Source organism: Ascidia mentula, chromosome 1, assembly GCF_947561715.1.
Source record: "Ascidia mentula chromosome 1, kaAscMent1.1, whole genome shotgun sequence".
NCBI classification, from domain to species: Eukaryota; Metazoa; Chordata; class Ascidiacea; order Phlebobranchia; family Ascidiidae; genus Ascidia; species Ascidia mentula.
In genome coordinates this window covers 10,369,010-10,385,261 of record NC_138566.1, presented here as the reverse complement: position 1 = coordinate 10,385,261, position 16,252 = coordinate 10,369,010, and the positions used below count along the sequence as shown (strand labels likewise).

General features: G+C 38.1%; 5 protein-coding genes and 1 pseudogene across 5 annotated transcripts; 1 reads left to right on the top strand and 5 right to left on the bottom strand.

Moving 5' to 3' along the window:
* Positions 1-265: 265 nt before the first annotated feature.
* LOC145917735 (serine--tRNA ligase, cytoplasmic-like) lies at positions 266-3,904 on the bottom strand. The gene is made up of 10 exons (XM_083003009.1): positions 3,705-3,904; positions 3,497-3,648; positions 3,247-3,405; positions 3,030-3,174; positions 2,767-2,921; positions 2,443-2,664; positions 2,047-2,130; positions 1,779-1,976; positions 1,566-1,695; positions 266-1,110 (listed from the first exon to the last, which is right to left on the bottom strand). The coding sequence occupies exons 1-10, from the start codon at positions 3,838-3,840 to the stop codon at positions 977-979; spliced, it is 1,515 nt and encodes a 504-aa protein (XP_082859135.1). The 5' UTR covers positions 3,841-3,904; the 3' UTR covers positions 266-976.
* A 1,285-nt stretch (positions 3,905-5,189) lies between these two features.
* Positions 5,190-6,640, top strand: LOC145917738 (cytochrome c oxidase subunit 4 isoform 1, mitochondrial-like). The gene is made up of 2 exons (XM_083003012.1): positions 5,190-5,481; positions 6,156-6,640. Exons 1-2 carry the CDS (start codon positions 5,292-5,294, stop codon positions 6,494-6,496), a joined length of 531 nt encoding a protein of 176 aa, XP_082859138.1. The 5' UTR covers positions 5,190-5,291; the 3' UTR covers positions 6,497-6,640.
* Positions 6,641-6,786: 146 nt separating this feature from the next.
* LOC145917737 (solute carrier family 35 member E3-like) lies at positions 6,787-8,697 on the bottom strand. The gene is made up of 5 exons (XM_083003011.1): positions 8,071-8,697; positions 7,901-8,011; positions 7,686-7,839; positions 7,427-7,630; positions 6,787-7,358 (listed from the first exon to the last, which is right to left on the bottom strand). The coding sequence occupies exons 1-5, from the start codon at positions 8,467-8,469 to the stop codon at positions 7,276-7,278; spliced, it is 951 nt and encodes a 316-aa protein (XP_082859137.1). The 5' UTR covers positions 8,470-8,697; the 3' UTR covers positions 6,787-7,275.
* Positions 8,698-9,055: 358 nt separating this feature from the next.
* On the bottom strand, positions 9,056-10,024 carry LOC145912523 (uncharacterized). Its single transcript, XM_083000056.1, has 2 exons — positions 9,782-10,024; positions 9,056-9,634 (listed from the first exon to the last, which is right to left on the bottom strand). Exons 1-2 carry the CDS (start codon positions 10,022-10,024, stop codon positions 9,056-9,058), a joined length of 822 nt encoding a protein of 273 aa, XP_082856182.1.
* Positions 10,025-12,181: 2,157 nt separating this feature from the next.
* LOC145912439 (uncharacterized) lies at positions 12,182-13,313 on the bottom strand. The gene is made up of 4 exons (XM_082999938.1): positions 13,062-13,313; positions 12,742-12,886; positions 12,576-12,685; positions 12,182-12,415 (listed from the first exon to the last, which is right to left on the bottom strand). Exons 1-4 carry the CDS (start codon positions 13,311-13,313, stop codon positions 12,182-12,184), a joined length of 741 nt encoding a protein of 246 aa, XP_082856064.1.
* Positions 13,314-14,361: 1,048 nt separating this feature from the next.
* On the bottom strand, positions 14,362-15,774 carry LOC145913388 (uncharacterized; annotated as a pseudogene).
* Between the last annotated feature and the right edge of the window lie 478 nt (positions 15,775-16,252).

The window sequence follows — 16,252 nt, the reverse complement described above, 5'->3', positions numbered from 1 at the left end:
CGCCTTCCGTCCCCAACGTGAAACCTTTTTCGCGACGAACGATTGTCGTGAAGGTTTATGATTGCCCGAATAAAATCGGAGGATCGAATTCGACAAAATTGACTAAAACCTCAATTGGCCGCCTTGAGTGTCTGTCAGGGGTTATTTACAACACCAACAACTTTGAAGGAATCTGTATAAGTGTTTATAAATTCTCGGGCATTCACATTTTCGTGCCCACCCGCTCATCGCAACTATCATAAGATCACTTCTCGGGCCGTGGAGGTAAATATATTTATTTATTACGTCACCAATTTGCACCAATCGCTTCCCGACGTTGTCAAAACACAATCTTCGATCGTTTGCACTGTACATTCACACAACAGTTGAAAGGCGAATGGGTTAAGTTCGGAGATACAGCCGTTTTATTCAAATTTGATATAAACCAATTTGTCATGATAGGTGTCAAGTTGTTCTACAGACGTCAACCCATTGCACCAAACTGAGCAAACCAGAGTATGAAAATGACTCGTGCAGTTCAACTTCAGCAACTTGGTCGGCGTTTCGCAGTTTAGCAGAGGAGATCGAAATGCACATGCGAGAAATATCATTGAAACCGTCAGCAGCAAGATCAACATTATAACGCAACAAGGGATTTTTGACAGTACGTCGGATTGTAACAACCTACAAGGGACAACAACGGGCAATGCATCTTGCCTAGCGATTGGTTGGCCAATGAAAATACTACAAAACAACTGGCAGATCTGTGCAACACGATCACGCAAGGTTGCGAATTGAACAGACAGGAAATAAACTCGGTAGTATTCTCGTTATAAGCAAAGGCTGAATGCTTTTACGAGAGTGGATAAGGTAAAACAGCTATTTACTTAATTTAAGAGCGGGTCTTCAATAATTTCACCAACTGGTTTGCACGCATTCGATATGTTAACATCGAATCAGTATAAATACGCGCTTCGTTTGTGCGAAGTCCGCTTGATCACGATTCCATTTTGAGGTCTTTCAAATCCTCCGAGATATCTCCCTTCTTTCCCTTGGATTTTTTCTTTTGTTTTTTTGCTTCCACCTCGTCGATGGGTGCCGCCTTCGTGAACTTGATCATCTCCCGGTATTCTGTTTTACGAAATAGTGCGTTTATGCTGAGGTGAGTAAAATAATCAATGCCGCAAATTATTCACACCTCGAATCTAAACGATGTATTAAACATGCTGCGATCTACAAGTGAAAAAAAAAACTGTCCAAGACAACAATCAACAATGCATATTGATTTACGATATTTTTTTTGGTTTATTGCCAGGTTTAAGCCTAGCGCGTTGAAAAACGAGAGAAAACCATTTGTCGCAGCGTTGGCGAAAAAGTCCGACAAAAACGTCACTAATTAGTATCCGCTAGAATTTAATTTGCGAAAAGCGAAAGACAACAAATCCCCAAAACAGTCGGGTATTTAAAACAGATCAAGTGAATAAACTGTTATACAGTTGTTTTCTACAAACTCCTGGTATCGCCAACATTATCGAATTGTGGCCATTTAAAAGCATCGATATTGTGGACAAGTTAATTACACTTACGTTCGGGCATAAAGGGCTTCAGTACTTCTGGTATCATAACACCTTCCTCGGTTTGATATGTTTCAAGTACAGCGCATATGACGCGGGTTGTCGCACACATTGTGGCATTCAGCATGTGGACAAACTCCACCTGAAAGAATCAAAAAGTGTCACTTGCAATCATATTTTTAACTACACCAAATTGGGAAATTGAATCCACACGAACACTCTTACTTTTTCCATCATTTTTTTGGTTTGCCCAAATCGCACACGCAACCTTCTAGCTTGGTAATCCAGACAGTTTGAACACGAGACCAGCTCACGATGCGCCCCTGATCCTGGGAACCAAGCTTCAAGGTCGAGCTTTTTGGAGGCTGCGTGATTCAAAGCACCCGACACGATGTTAACAATGCGATAAGCAATACCGAGATCCTGGCGCAAAAAACACAAGAAAATATATATTTGGCAAATAATATCCAATTTACCATAGAATGACAAATACCTTGTAAAAGGATTCAGCAATGTTGATCATTTCATCAAAACACTCCCATGAATTTTCTGGTGATGAGAAAACAAACTGCTCCACCTAATGAGGAAAATGGTACAGATAAAACCAAAGGTTGGGAATTTGTTAACCTGGAAGAAACAATATGCCTATTTTTTTTGGTTGCAAAATGCCACATGTCCGGATTTTTGCTTGACCTAGTCATGAGCATGAACCTAATGCTCTCAAACAATTACGACTCAATTAATCTGACATAAATTGATAAGGGATTGTGCTTTAATAAGATATCCCGCTACATTACTGATAAGGTACCCTAACAGAATTATGTGCCAAAAAGTTGGGCAAAGTTTATAATTGTGATGCACAAAAACACATCAACAAAATCAAACACACTTTCTCGAATTGATGAACTCGGAATATCCCTCTAGTGTCTCGTCCATGTGATCCCACTTCCTGTCTGAAACATGTTGAAAACCCAGCATATTTGATTGGCAACTTTTCTGGTTCCAACCAGTCATCGCGATGAAATGCAGCAATAGGTTGTTCACTTGTTGCAATGAGGTATTTTTCATCCATACCACTGTCATCTGACTTCTCACTCGATTTACCAATTACCTGCACATAAAAATATTACAAAAACAGTAAAGAAAACTGTAGCAAATGACCCATACAAAACAGTAACATAGAAATATAAAAATATTTTTTTTATCAGCCTACCTTATAAAGTTCTTCATCAAATTGACTCAGTTGAGCAACTTCTTGCATTACTTCCTTGCGCATAAAATAAGGGGTATAAAGTGGAACATAACCATTGCTGGCAAGTCTCTGAAGTGCAAAGTTGATCAAAGCCTGTTCCAGAAACACCAAAGGACCTGTAAGAAGCTCAGTTGTTATATTTATATCATGTCCAAACACTAACCTTCAAATCAGTAGTGGTATAATTTAAGGCTTGTTTAACAGTTGTGCAAAAACAAATTAACCTTTTAAAAAATATCCTCTATTCCCAGATACAACAGTTCCTTTCTCCCCTTCAAATCCATCCACCATGGTAACCAAATCAACATGAGAATATCTCTTTCTTACACTGCAGTCACCAAAAGTCCTTTCAATTTTGTTGTCCGCATCCTTTCATAAAAAAATGGAATGAACATTTGTAACATTGTTGTTGTGTATACTTCTATGGAACATTGCACACACCTCATCATTACTGACTGGAACAGAGTCGTGCAAAAGGTTTCCTATCTCTCTGAGGTTTTTTTGTCGAATTGTCTCCAGTTCTTGCCTCCTCAAATCACATTTGGTAATTTCATCATCCACCGTCACTCGTATCTTTTTAATCTGCACAACTTTCAGGCCCTGACGCAAGTAACAATTACTGACATTAGGTGGCAATTACAAAAGTATAGGCTACACCCAAAGTTCAAGAAATTTTCGTTTTGGTACTCACTGACATAACTTCTGAAGTCAGTTGGTCTAAGGTGGGCAAATCTTCTGGCAAGGTATCATCCGTACCCACAGGCTCTTTGCTTTTCATTTTCAAACCAATGCATTTGCTGCATAAATTCTTCAGTTTGTTTAGGTTGTCCAAGTTGAAACGACCTAAAAGTGAATATTAAACGTTTGTTTTGCACGGACACATAACTTTATATACTCACATTTGCGCCATTCCGTATCAGCGGCAACAAGGTTGTCAACGAGCTTTACGTCCTTGTAACGTTTGGCTTGATTTTCTCGCATTTTTTCAGGGTTGCCACCCTTGTCACTACGAAATAAATCTAGATCCAAAACCATTTTCCTAGTGTACTATGTAACCTACGATACACATAAACACAGTTATGTTATTTGCCACAAACTACGATTCTACACTCAACCCAACTACAGACAAATTTTCACAACTACAGGGAAAGACCAGCATGATGCAACGTGTGCTAAGTTCACGGAAGAGGCAATTTCACAAAATATACGGAAAATATTTCGGAAATTTACGCTACATTTATTTTGTAAGAATATATACAAAGTCAGGAGACACATGCAATCATCATATTTTCTCAACTTTTGGGCAAAGCCATAAATTTCTTATAAATCATCTTTTCCGATAAACTTTAAGCGAAAGAAAAACTGCTTGGACACAGAGCGCAACAGAGGTTGTGCTGTCATGCGCCATGTAAAGATCGTACCTCTGTATTTCTATGAAAGGAAGGTTCTAGGGCTGAAAATGTCCTTCTTTAACTCTGTCCCTCGTAACAGAGGAAATGCAATGGTGTGAGGAAATGCAATGAGTATAGACTATGCATGGGTGCCAATGTTAAGGTTAAAAGAGCTTATTGCGGCGGATTTTGAGGAAAAATAAATCACTGTTGGTCCCACCTTCAAAATTCTCATTTAGATCAAATTCATTTGTCAGGCTATAGGAGTTGCAATAGCCTGGCAATAGTGCTCTCGAAGGCAAGAAAAGTGTTTTGCTATGGTAAGTATATTGCTGTTACTTACGCGAATAAGTTGTATAAGGCCGGTATACTGTTGTATTGTTGAGAAAGCCGTGCATTTTTTTTATTTCATGGTTTCGACTTCGCGCCAACAATGGGTCTGACGTCGCAATAATGCTGCAGTTAAAGATTGGCGGAAAATGCATTGCTTTTTAGGCGAAGGAAATCGTCTAAAATTAACCGCAACATATCTTAAATGTTTCGTAATGCGACGTTAAATGACAATCAAGCGGGCGGATCATTGCGAGAAGATCTTATTGTGAATCACTTTTACGTTGAGATTGACTGATCCTTCATCCCCCAAAACTAAAAATGGGTTATGACTACCGAGGAACATGAAAATTTATACCAATTCGGTCTTTCGGTGAAATAACAGACATCGATGGCTAATTGTTTTAATTGGAGTAGAAATTGCAAAATTAGTTAATTTAAACTTTTGAATTGCTACGTGACTAGATGTATCCCAATTATGACGTCACAAAATTTTGCCGGCAAAAAAATGCAGAAATTAATACATTTGTTACGAATTTTAAGAATAATAATTTAATATTGTACTACCCGTAAAACCATATGTGTCGAAACCATGAATATTTGTTGTAAAGAACATCTCACAGAAAGTAGGTGTTTCTGATCCGTAGGATAAAGTGCCTGCAAACGGGACCACTGAACCGACTTGTTTGACATTCGAGCTTTAGGTTTGTTTGGAAGGTGTTGTTGGTCCTGCGTTTCGTTTATTTTGCACCAAACCTTGAAAAAATGGCTTCGAACATACTCAGAGTTGCGTTGAGACGGGGTATTATGGGAAGAAACCTCGGGGTAATGAACGTCGCAAGGATGAGTGGTGTTTCAGATGTCGTTGCCAACTCCGGTCTGAAAGTTAACGAAGAATTTTTCGAAAATCTATATGCTCCATTGCCGGATGAACCCCGCGCTATTCCGATTTCAGGTTAGCAATTAAATTGGCATAAGCAACAAATAAAATATAAATCACCAGTTGAAAATGATACTTGAAAATTAAAGCATGTAGCCTATGTTTGTTGTGGTTTGGAATCATTTGTTTTGAACGTCATAATGCATAATGTTTATTTATATATAATACTTTTCGCGAGTATACCCGACGGTTTTGTAAACTTTAATACACAATACAACCCATAAAACAGGAGTTAAATTCAGTTACTACAGGCTTTGTTGTTTGCCCAGGTGAGTTTCGCTTTGGTTATTTGTGCAGTAGGTTGCCTAACTCCTGGGCTTTAAAGTGTAAACCATGGCAGCCTTGTTTTAAATGGAGAATGTTACAACACTTTGCAACACAGTAACATACATTTGCATAAAGTAATTAATGCCTAGTTTACTATAAAAGCATGCACAGCAATTTTCTACTTCTGTACCATTAAGAGGCTTTGTACAGTGCTCACGCACCACCCACATCCAGACTATTCTAAAATACTCAAAGGTATATGTGACAGAAGGTTGATTCCGAAGTATACAATTATTACCATTACCCAGTCTGTTATAGTTAATTCCTTATTCCAGAAATTTTTTTTTGCATAACTTGGTTGTTTTGGTTTTTATTTGGTACAGGAAATTAAAAAAAAAAAACAGTAACATGGACTTTTTCAGATGACTTAAAGGCTTTAAAAGAAAAGGAACTGGGTGATTGGAAAAACCTATCAATCGATGAACAAATGGACCTCTACAACATGCACTTCAGCATGACCATGGGTGATATGATGCGCAGCAACGACACCTGGAAAACATCAATAGGCGTCACACTCTTACTGTGCAGTTTAGTTGGTGTTTTCGTAGTTTTTCTGAAGAAATTTATTCTTCCTCCGATGCCCCATACAATCTCAGAAGAGTGGGTTCAAGCTAGCATCAAAAAGCAGCTGCAACTGCACAGCAATTCTGTTACTGGTATTTCCTCAAAATGGGATTACGAGAACAACTGCTGGAAGAAATAATTTGGATGTGACTGGTTCAATTAACAAGTTCATGTACATTTTTCTCCTGTTCCCTTTGAAATAGTATCAATAAACCAGTTGGTCAAGAAAACTTCAGTGGCAATATATGGTGAATTCTGCAAAAAATCAATGCTACGATATATATCTGCTTGTGTTTATAAGATCTGTTTTTCTGAAATGCTCCAGATTTGAGTTTTAGAAAACATATCTCCCTGAATTGTGATAATGGGCCTCTTGACTTTTACAAATTTAGATACATAAGAAAAACTTCACTATTCCTAGGCCAGACAATTATGTTAAATGAGCAAAAAGCTACAATGCATCAGATTTTATCAAAATTTAGTGATTGGCAGATTATTGGTTTATTGCCTAATGTGCTGACGCAAAAGTACAGTGGGCATATATAAATACAGCTAACAAGATAAAAACATGAATTTGTACACAAATGCGAATGTTTCATGATAGGTATTCCAAGTAGCACAAGCAATTTATTCTAGTACGTCAGTTGTGCAAATCTTTGGGACGAAGTAAAATTTACCAAATGAGGAAAAACATTGAATCATGCTTCAAACAGAAGAGTTGCTGATTTAAAACATTTCACAAAAGTCTAAATCAAGTAAAGTGCAGTTCATGTCATGTAAATATTTTACCATTTCTTGTCTAAAGCAACTAATGCAGCATAGGAAGGCATAGTATAGAGAATACTGCATTTACAATTTATTTCATGATTGCAAATTCCATCCCAAAATTTGTGTATTTGGTTGGAAACATTGCATTGGCTACGGTTTAGTTGTCAGCTTCGATGATTTGCCCTCTTCTTGCTTGTTATTCTTCAGCTTCAAGTGGGTATACACAATAATACCTGCAATCAATAAGAAAGCATAAGTGTTTACATTATGGGTGTGGCATTCACAACATCTCTATACTTACCAAACAGGGTTATAAAAATTCCAATAAGTTGGTTGAACTGTATGGGATCATTAAAAATTAAATAGCCACCAAGCAGCGTTATACAAAATTTAAAATGGCCAAACATATTGTACGTCACCGGAGAAGTATTTCCAATGATCCAAAATATTGTTAAATTGATAAGAAACGCTACACATCCAGTCAGAGCAACCAAAAGCAGTACATCTGCAATGATAAAACACATCATAATACCGGCCACATATAATAAACAGAAACAAACCTGTGTTCCACACACCACTGAAAAGACCATTACCAGATACAATAGGTTCAAAAAATGGAATAGTTATTAACAGTAATAGAGTAGACAATGGAGCTTGGTAGTACAACAGTTGCATTGAATTGGCCTGGAGCTCATTTTGCTTGCTTCCAACTAACTGCAATCAAAAACAGAACATCAGCAATGTGACCACGTAGAGAATGATGAGAATTACCTACAATTTGATATACTGAGGTAACAGCAACACCCAAAAGTGCATAAACAGTCCCAATGACATTGAACTTAATGTCATAATATGAATTTATGAACACTCCAAGTGCAATAGGAACCTACAAAGTAAATAAACTTTTCATTAGCAACAGAATCAAGCTCACAAATAAGCATTTACCAAAGTTGCTTTGATGCCATTACTGAAGTATTTGTCATAGAAGTGTGTCTGTATGATAATGATGACAGGTGTTGTGAGCACTTTGGCAAGTTGATATGTTCCAACTGTATTGCTTTGCAGTGATAAGTTTGTAAAAACAACAAACCCACAAAAAGTTACAGAAAGAGGCAATATCTGTGTAATGGCCAACTTTTTAGGAGTAAACACTCCAAATGACTGACAAATAAACAACCCAAGGGAGGTAGCCAAGAAATGAATACAGGTCAATGTTATGTTGGGAAACTTGTTCCTTGAATAAAGCCATTTATTTAGAAACACAATGCTGATAGAGCACAACAGGTTCAACAGAAGTCCAGCAGCAATTACTGCATTGCTTTTTGACGAACTTGTACTGGCCATTCCCTTGTCATTCAGATACAAAAGTTCCAATCATACTCAGTTACACGATTTGAGGCTAGAAAAGTTATAATTATATTTACCTATTCCTTAACCAATACCTTTTTGTGTTAAGAATTTAGTTTTTAGTAAAAAAATTAACTGAGCAACACAAGGAGTTTATCTACTTTGAACTTGACGGTTTAGGTCGAGGCTCAACGAGACGTGCAATACCGGTAACACAACATCGATCACAGCGCACATCCATAACAATGAACCACTTTTACATTTATTTCTTCGGTATATGTGTTACGATAAATTATAAGCGGCTAAGCTTTACAAAATCTCACGTTTCTCGCAAAGATACGAAGCTCACTTGACACGTTGCAATTTCTTTTTTTATGACATTCTCCCTTCAAAAGCACCGCGTTACTGTTGCTGCGTTTATCTTCGCTACGCTGGCGTATCATTATTTCTATGGATCTTAGCAATCACTTGACATTCTTACACGACATTTGTGTCAGTTACAGGTAGCACATGTTAAAATATATTTTCATGCGAAATAATCACCAATAAAACAAGCAGCAAATATTTTCAAAACAGCTCACAGTCACAGGTCGTAGGATGTAGCAGAGGCAAATCCGCTTTCGGGACTTTCCGGATTTAAAACACTCTCAGCAGAAGACAAAAAATCAAACAAATCCTCCGGGTGGTTTGGGTAACAATTGTGGACAGTTGATAAAAAGTGGGAATTCTGCTCAAATGTGTTTTGATATGGGTTTGGGGGAGACGGATTACTGGAGGCAACTATGTTTGCCTGGTGGTTTCCGCAATCAGTCGCCAAACTGAAACTGTCTGAAATTTCCGCAAAATTGCTCGATGCTATGTTAAATTGGGACTCGGTTCCATGCCATTCCCCTCTTGGCTCAGGTGACGAGCTATAATGTGGCGTTTCTGGCCACACAACGTTTCCAGTAATACACGTTTGATCGCCGAAGTTTGCAAACGACGGGATCTGGATATTAGAAGTAACTTTGGGACAATTTTCCATCGGGGATGGTACACTCGCTGCATCGATGGCGTTCATCATTTTTTCATCTTCCGATTTGCACCAGAATCTACTGCGCTCGTCCCATTGTCTCTCGCCGTCCAAACACCCGTGGAGGAAGTTGATGTAACGAATGGCAAGCTTTAAAAAAAAATTGTTGTTTTAATATCTTGAAACATGTACCCGTAGTAAGTAACCGCCATACAAAGTTATGTCACTTTATGCGGTAAAACGTTTCTTTTTTTCTACATCACACCATTAATTTCTTACATCTGAATTTGTTCTTACCTGTAATGTTTGCTTTTTGTGAAGTTTTCTGTTTTGCGTCAACCTGATTGGAATCACGGACTGGAGATCTTCGAGGGCTTCGTTGAATACTTGCAATCTCTGACGTTCCTTGCCAGCAGCATTGGGTCGACGTTTCTTTGCTCCGATACAAGTTGACTCGTTGGCAAGTTTTCTCTTCTGTGTTGGTCGGCGTGTGCCGTTTAACACATTGTCAGATTTGGTTTGACTGTAAGCGTATTCCATTGTAAGTAACTTGTAAGTCTTATCTTCGTGTAAGTTCTACAAGTTGGATACGATTGAATGTCCCTTGGTCTTCTTGTATATATAGTCCCAAGTATCCCTGGGCGAACGTTTTTCGTTTACAACGCATCCGCCCAGGGCATGTCGATGCGTAGCGTCAACACCTTAAGTCCCAGACCTTTGGGGCCTGCTCTGTGGCAACCGGTGAACGCCGACTTAAAGCGAAGTGACAATGAACGCCAAGTCGGATATGTGCTCAGTGCCCACTGCCATGTTTCCGATTTAGCGGCATTTATTTAACTTCAAACAAAAAATTTCCAAAAAGGAATAACTAGAAGCGGATGTGTGTTTAGGGTTGTCGATTTTGCTTGATTTTGAATACTCATGAAGAATATATCGACAACCGGCCAAGTCTTAAATAAAACTGTGTTTTATGACATGAGCATGTAACAATTATATAACCCACAACTGAGTGCCCCCTTGAACCCATTAAGTTCATTAATACATGAATGTTTCAACAAAATATATATGGTTTTATTTTCAGATACTTTTACTAACGGTACATATGCCTAAAAATTTCTTTCATGGAAAAATGTTTGACGATGAATGACTTTTCTTAACTTTTAAAAATTGAGGACTCCTTACCAAATAAAAAAAAGTTTTCGTTGTTGTCATATTCTTATCGCAATTATAATGACCAACAGCTAAATACGTCCTGAATTAACTATTCCAGTGTTATGATAAGTGAACGTTTTATCCCCATTAGACCTATATGTCCTTTAGTATTTAATGACGAACGGCATATGGCTTGTATTCTTTGATAACGCGAATATGTTTGGAGCATGTATTTTAATTTCTTGTAAAATGCTTGTGCAGGAATGTTAGTATGTGTAAGATATCTCAGATCATCATTTTCTCACTCGCTGTTTTGCCGGCGGATGTAAGACCAGATAGGACTCAGTGGGTGGTTACAATAGCAGTAGCTAGAGGTGCATGCGGTGCGCTGGTCAAATGTTGCACTTTCATTGAATACATTCGTCCGAGAGACTGAAATATTACAGTAAGTGCGAAGAAAAAACGGACTGGGACGATAAAGAGAAGATTTGCATTTTGCCGCATATTCTTCCATTCTTTTCTTTAATAATATTTGTTCCTATTTTGTTATGACGTATATTGTATTACATTACTTTATACTAGAGTGCCACATGTACGGTTTGGATTTCGCTTGTGGTTAATTTACGCACATACGCGCGAGTGGTCTTATATGCGGTAAACAAATCGTTTAATTTCATATACGATGATGTTTAGTATAAAAATTCCATATTTGCTTTAGTTGTCGATCCCGTCTTTTTAAGACATATAGTGGAATGGTTCACGTAAAGTTTTTAGTATTAAGTTTAAAAAACACGAAATATTGTAATGTAATAATATACTTGGATCAACTTCTCACTCTATCCTGGTAACAAATTTCTACATAACAACTTTTCTACATGCTTGACGCTGTGTCGAGTATATTTACCAACTGTATATAGCATAACATTCGATACACAGTCTATTTTATATTATTTGTCGTCATGCCTGTAATTTTAAAGCACAAGATTTTCGCATATTGAGGAAGTTTTAAGAATCTAAAACGATTCGCAGATATAGGAAGTTTCGTTGACATTTTCACGTTCTGTTTTACGACAATCCTATCCAAAGCGCCGCGTAATTATTGTTACATTTATTAACATTGTGGTTTTGAATTTGTAGCTTGCGATTGACCTTTCGGGCCACTGTACACTTTCTTGAGTCAGCTTACTGTTTTATTACTTCCGCAGAAGTCGTGAAGTTGTGTTAATTTAACACAAGACACAAGGGAAGAGAGACAATATGTAGCAGACACGCGCAGACAAGAGTCAACTATTAATTTTCCCTCACAAAAATAAACATAATACTCTGCCAATCAGTTTGACTTTTTGTACCTTTAATATGTTCCTTAGCGCTAATCACAATTTGTGTGCCCGACACTGACAGAGCGAGAAACTTAACAAATTGTTTTCAACAAAACAAGGTTCCCATATTCCCAATGTTGCGTTGGAATATAGGGTATTTAAACTTTTTCGTAAGCAATATCTGAACGTTAAGGCGTTCCAACAAAATTGCAACTCGACATCTTATTTACATCAGCCAATAGATCAGAAATGCCAATAAAATCCCTAAAAATGTTGCAACACAATACATTTCCTCCTTCATACGTGTTAATACTTTATGCTCATGATGCTCTGTCACCGCTTTTCCGGATTTATTCTTGTGGGGAAAAGGTCGATCCGGAACGGCAACTCCAAGAAACTTGCACAAGGGTTCCCATCCATCACACACTGAATACACCAGAAGCTTGTCTTTCGGCGCGTTCTAAAATGGAAACCATGCTGTGCATAATATCAACATTCAAACAACAATTTTATACAGTAAACCTCAGTTAATCTAGATTGGAATTGACAGGCATATTTCTATAGATTAGGTGTAGTTCTAATCTAGATTGTTTCAATCAACTGGGTTTTGCTAATCTTACTTGTAAGACACTGATATTGTGTTGCCGGAAGTTCCGCCTCATTATCATTTCATTTCTGCCTGATATGTCCGACCACGGCCACGCCACGTAATGTCCGAACGTTAACATAGCTTAAATATACAATGCATTGAGAAAATAGGGAGTATAGTATTCATGTTTTTGTTACCGTTACTCCGCAAAAATGCGATGTACTTCCAACCGGTCGGCGACAACGTATAGATGATTTTAGAAAATACGTCAGCCTCATGATCTCTTAGATACGAACTGCAACTTTTATACCACGCATCTTCATCTCGTGTGGTTAGTACAATCTATCAAACAAATCTGTTGTTACATTGTCATTAAAGCTTTTTAGAAGTTGTAAATTGTTTTTTCTACTGGCATGTGCTGGAAATAGTTGACGAACAAAAACGTTGATGAATTAGTTGTTTTTGTTGATGGTAGATACATTAATATTCGACCCTTTTTCAATTGCGATATTGTTACCTTGCAGTCAGGAAATGCTTCGTGGATTTCCTGCCAGCATAGGGCGGCTGGTGAATCAGAAATCACATCAACATCATGAAGTATTCTTTGAAAATCTTCTGCAGTCCCCCCGTAGGTTAGAATGCGAGTCCATTCATCTCCTCTATGTTCAAAGTGATCAAGCCAGTGATATGTTTTGTACCCAAGGATGTCGAAAGCAACACACATTGTTGCTGTTCCAGTTTTTGCCCATCCTGCTAGTATGACCTTCATCGGCCTGGTTATGCCTTTCAAACAGCTTTTGTCAGATAAACTCTGAACACAAAACAAACGCTTTTTCGTAAGTTAATAAATGTAGGCAACTTAATTCATAAAAATCCTGACATGCTTTGAAGCAACCGTTTTTGGAAATATTTGCACACGACATAACATCCAATCTAGGTCGCAATGTAAATTTGCGCAACTGATTGACTGTCCGCCACTCTTAACTGAAGGACTGTCCGCCGACTTCTTAGTTTGTTTGCCTAACGCAGTGGCGTGTAACCCATTAACTGCGTACAAGTAGCACCTTCGAAAAACCTTGATGTGTAAATGTACAGGACACTGGCATTGGTACTTATGTCTTGTTGGAGAATGCATTTAGAACGCGAGCAAATTTCTAAATAAAACTTTTAACTTTCAAAATCAAGAAAAACTTGCGCACTCGCGATTTGAATTTCAAGATAGGATTTTGAATTTGGACATGCCACCTGGCGTATTATTACTTCTATGGACCTCAGCAAACACTCGATTTTCCAACCAGGCATTTCTTTTTTTTCAGTATATTTTTGTGCAAAGTGACAACTATTTGATACAAAATTCAACAAACACTTGCAAATAATTTAAAATTACTTTAAATGTCGTAGGATGTAGCAGAGGCAAATCCGCTTTCGGGACTTTCCGGATTTAAAATACTCTCAGCAGAAGATCAAAATCAAACAAATCCTCCTGGTGGTTTGTGAATGAACTGTAAACATTTGATACAAAATGGGAATTCTGTTGATATTTTTCCTGTTGATTTTCCTGTTGATCTGTTGATATTTTTCCAGGCTGCTGGTTTGGTTGACACATTTCACTTTCGTTTTATTATAATCCTATCCAAAGCGCGCGTGATTATTGTTACATTTATTAACATTGTGGTTTTGAATTTATAGATTGCGATTGACCTTTCGGGCCACTGTACGATTTCTTGAGTCAGCTTACTGTTTTGTTACTTTCATGACACTTTGGAACAACGTGCTCTCTTCGCTGTCGTGTGAAATTGTGTTAGTTTTACACGAGACACAAGGGAAGAGAAACAATATGAAATAAACACGCGCAGACAAGAGTCAACGGTTGGGAACATTCCCTCCAAGAAAATGAACAGAATGTCTGGCCATCAGTTTGATTTTTTGTGCATTTGTTATGTTTGATAGTGCTAATCACAATTTGTGTATTTAACTCTTGCAGAGAGATATTCTTAACATATTTTATTCAAAAAAACAAGGTTTCCATATTCTCAATGTTGAATGGTAATGAGGGGTTTAAAGTTTTCGTAAGCAAAATCTGTACGTTAAGACGTCCCAACAAAATTTCAACTCGACGTCAGGTTTACATCAGCCAATACACCAGACATGCCAACAAAATCCCTAAACAGGTTACAACACAATACATTTCCACCTTTATACGTGTTAATACTTTATGCTCATGATGCTCTGTCACCGCTTTTCCGGATTTGTTCTTGTGGGGAAAAGGTTGATCCGGAACGTCAACTCCAAGGAACTTGCACAAGGGTTCCCATCCATCACACACTGAATACACCAGAAGCTTGTCTTTCGGCGCGTTCTGAAAGGGAAGCCACTATATTATGCATGGTATCACGAATCAAACAACAATTTTATTTAATCTGGATTGGACTTGACAGACAATTTCTTGTGGATATTCCAGATTATTTCGATTGAATTGGTTTTGCTAAACTTACTTGTAAGACGCTAATATTGTGTTGCCGAAAGTTCCGCTTCATTATCATTTCGTTTCTGCCGACCACGGATACGTCCGACCACGGCCACGCCACGTAATGTCCGAACGTTAACATAGCTTCAATATACAATGCATTGAGAAAATGGAGAGTAGCAATTTTTGTTTTTTTGTTACCGCTACTTCGAAAATATGCGATGTACTTCCAACCGGTCGGCGACAACGTATAGATGATTTTAGAAAATACGTCAGCCTCATGATCTCTCAAAAACGAACGGCAACTTTTATACCACGCGTCTTCGTTTCGTGTGGTTAGTACAATCTGTCAAACAAATCTGTTGTTACATTTGTCAGGAAAACTGTTAAGCAGTTGTAGATTTTTTTTCTGCTGGCATGTGCTGGAAATGCACAATAACGTTTACTTAATTTATTGTGGTTTTACGATTGACATCACTTGGAAACCCTTCTTCCTTTGCGATATTGTTACCTTGCATTCAGGAAATGCTTCGTGGATTTCCTGCCAGCATAGGGCGACTGGTGAATCGGAGACAACATCAACATCATGAAACATTTTTTGAAAATCTTCTGCAGTCCCCCCGTAGGTTAGAATGCGGGTCTATTCATCTCCTCTATGTTCAAAGTGATCCAGCCAGTGATATGTTTTGTACCCAAGAATGTCGAAAGCAGCCCACATTGTTGCTGTTCCAGTTTTTGCCCATCCTGCTAGTATGACCTTCATCGGTCTGGTAATGCCTTTCAAAAAGGTTTTACGCCAGCCAAACTTTGAACACGAAATTGCGCTTTGCAAATATTCTTCAGTATATTAATGTAACCATGTTCACTTTACTCAAAAAATTTCTGACATTCTTCGCCGCAACCGTTTTGACCTAAATATTCCTCTCTTGGGCAATATTTGCACGCCCCCATACCATCGAAGCTATACTTCGCAGTGCTGGAACAGAGTTGCGCAATTGAGTGACTGCGACCGCATAAAAATAACATATGCAGATCGGTTTGTTTGTCCAACACAGGGGCTTGAAGCTATATGGTTGTCTGTGGACAAGTGGCAGCTTGAGGCTGGTTGTCATTGGACAATTCCGCGATGGTGATTGCATTTAGCCGATTGTTTGTGAAATCAAGTTCACTGGCAGTATCACTAATGTCTTGTTGGAGAATGTATTTAAAGAACGAGCAAATTCCGGAATAAACATTTCAAC

What these genes read in the sequence shown, in the direction of transcription:
- LOC145917735 (XM_083003009.1), bottom strand. Translation starts at nt 3,840, where the DNA reads ATGGTTTTGGATCTAGATTTATTTCGTAGTGACAAGGGTGGCAACCCT. An exon ending in TGATACGGAATGGCGCAAAT is followed by an intron (nt 3,649 to 3,704) that starts GTGAGTATATAA and finishes ATTCACTTTTAG; the next exon opens with GTCGTTTCAACTTGGACAAC. An exon ending in GAGTTCATCAATTCGAGAAA is followed by an intron (nt 2,131 to 2,442) that starts GTGTGTTTGATT and finishes TTTCCTCATTAG; the next exon opens with GTGGAGCAGTTTGTTTTCTC.
- LOC145917738 (XM_083003012.1), top strand. Translation starts at nt 5,292, where the DNA reads ATGGCTTCGAACATACTCAGAGTTGCGTTGAGACGGGGTATTATGGGA. An exon ending in CCGCGCTATTCCGATTTCAG is followed by an intron (nt 5,482 to 6,155) that starts GTTAGCAATTAA and finishes GGACTTTTTCAG; the next exon opens with ATGACTTAAAGGCTTTAAAA.
- LOC145917737 (XM_083003011.1), bottom strand. Translation starts at nt 8,469, where the DNA reads ATGGCCAGTACAAGTTCGTCAAAAAGCAATGCAGTAATTGCTGCTGGA. An exon ending in ATGGCATCAAAGCAACTTTG is followed by an intron (nt 8,012 to 8,070) that starts GTAAATGCTTAT and finishes TTTACTTTGTAG; the next exon opens with GTTCCTATTGCACTTGGAGT. An exon ending in CAGTGGTGTGTGGAACACAG is followed by an intron (nt 7,631 to 7,685) that starts GTTTGTTTCTGT and finishes TTATCATTGCAG; the next exon opens with ATGTACTGCTTTTGGTTGCT.
- LOC145912523 (XM_083000056.1), bottom strand. Translation starts at nt 10,024, where the DNA reads ATGGAATACGCTTACAGTCAAACCAAATCTGACAATGTGTTAAACGGC. An exon ending in ACAAAAAGCAAACATTACAG is followed by an intron (nt 9,635 to 9,781) that starts GTAAGAACAAAT and finishes TTTTTTTTAAAG; the next exon opens with CTTGCCATTCGTTACATCAA.
- LOC145912439 (XM_082999938.1), bottom strand. Translation starts at nt 13,313, where the DNA reads ATGAAGGTCATACTAGCAGGATGGGCAAAAACTGGAACAGCAACAATG. An exon ending in AAGCATTTCCTGACTGCAAG is followed by an intron (nt 12,887 to 13,061) that starts GTAACAATATCG and finishes TTTGTTTGATAG; the next exon opens with ATTGTACTAACCACACGAGA. An exon ending in CGCATTTTTGCGGAGTAACG is followed by an intron (nt 12,686 to 12,741) that starts GTAACAAAAACA and finishes TGTATATTTAAG; the next exon opens with CTATGTTAACGTTCGGACAT.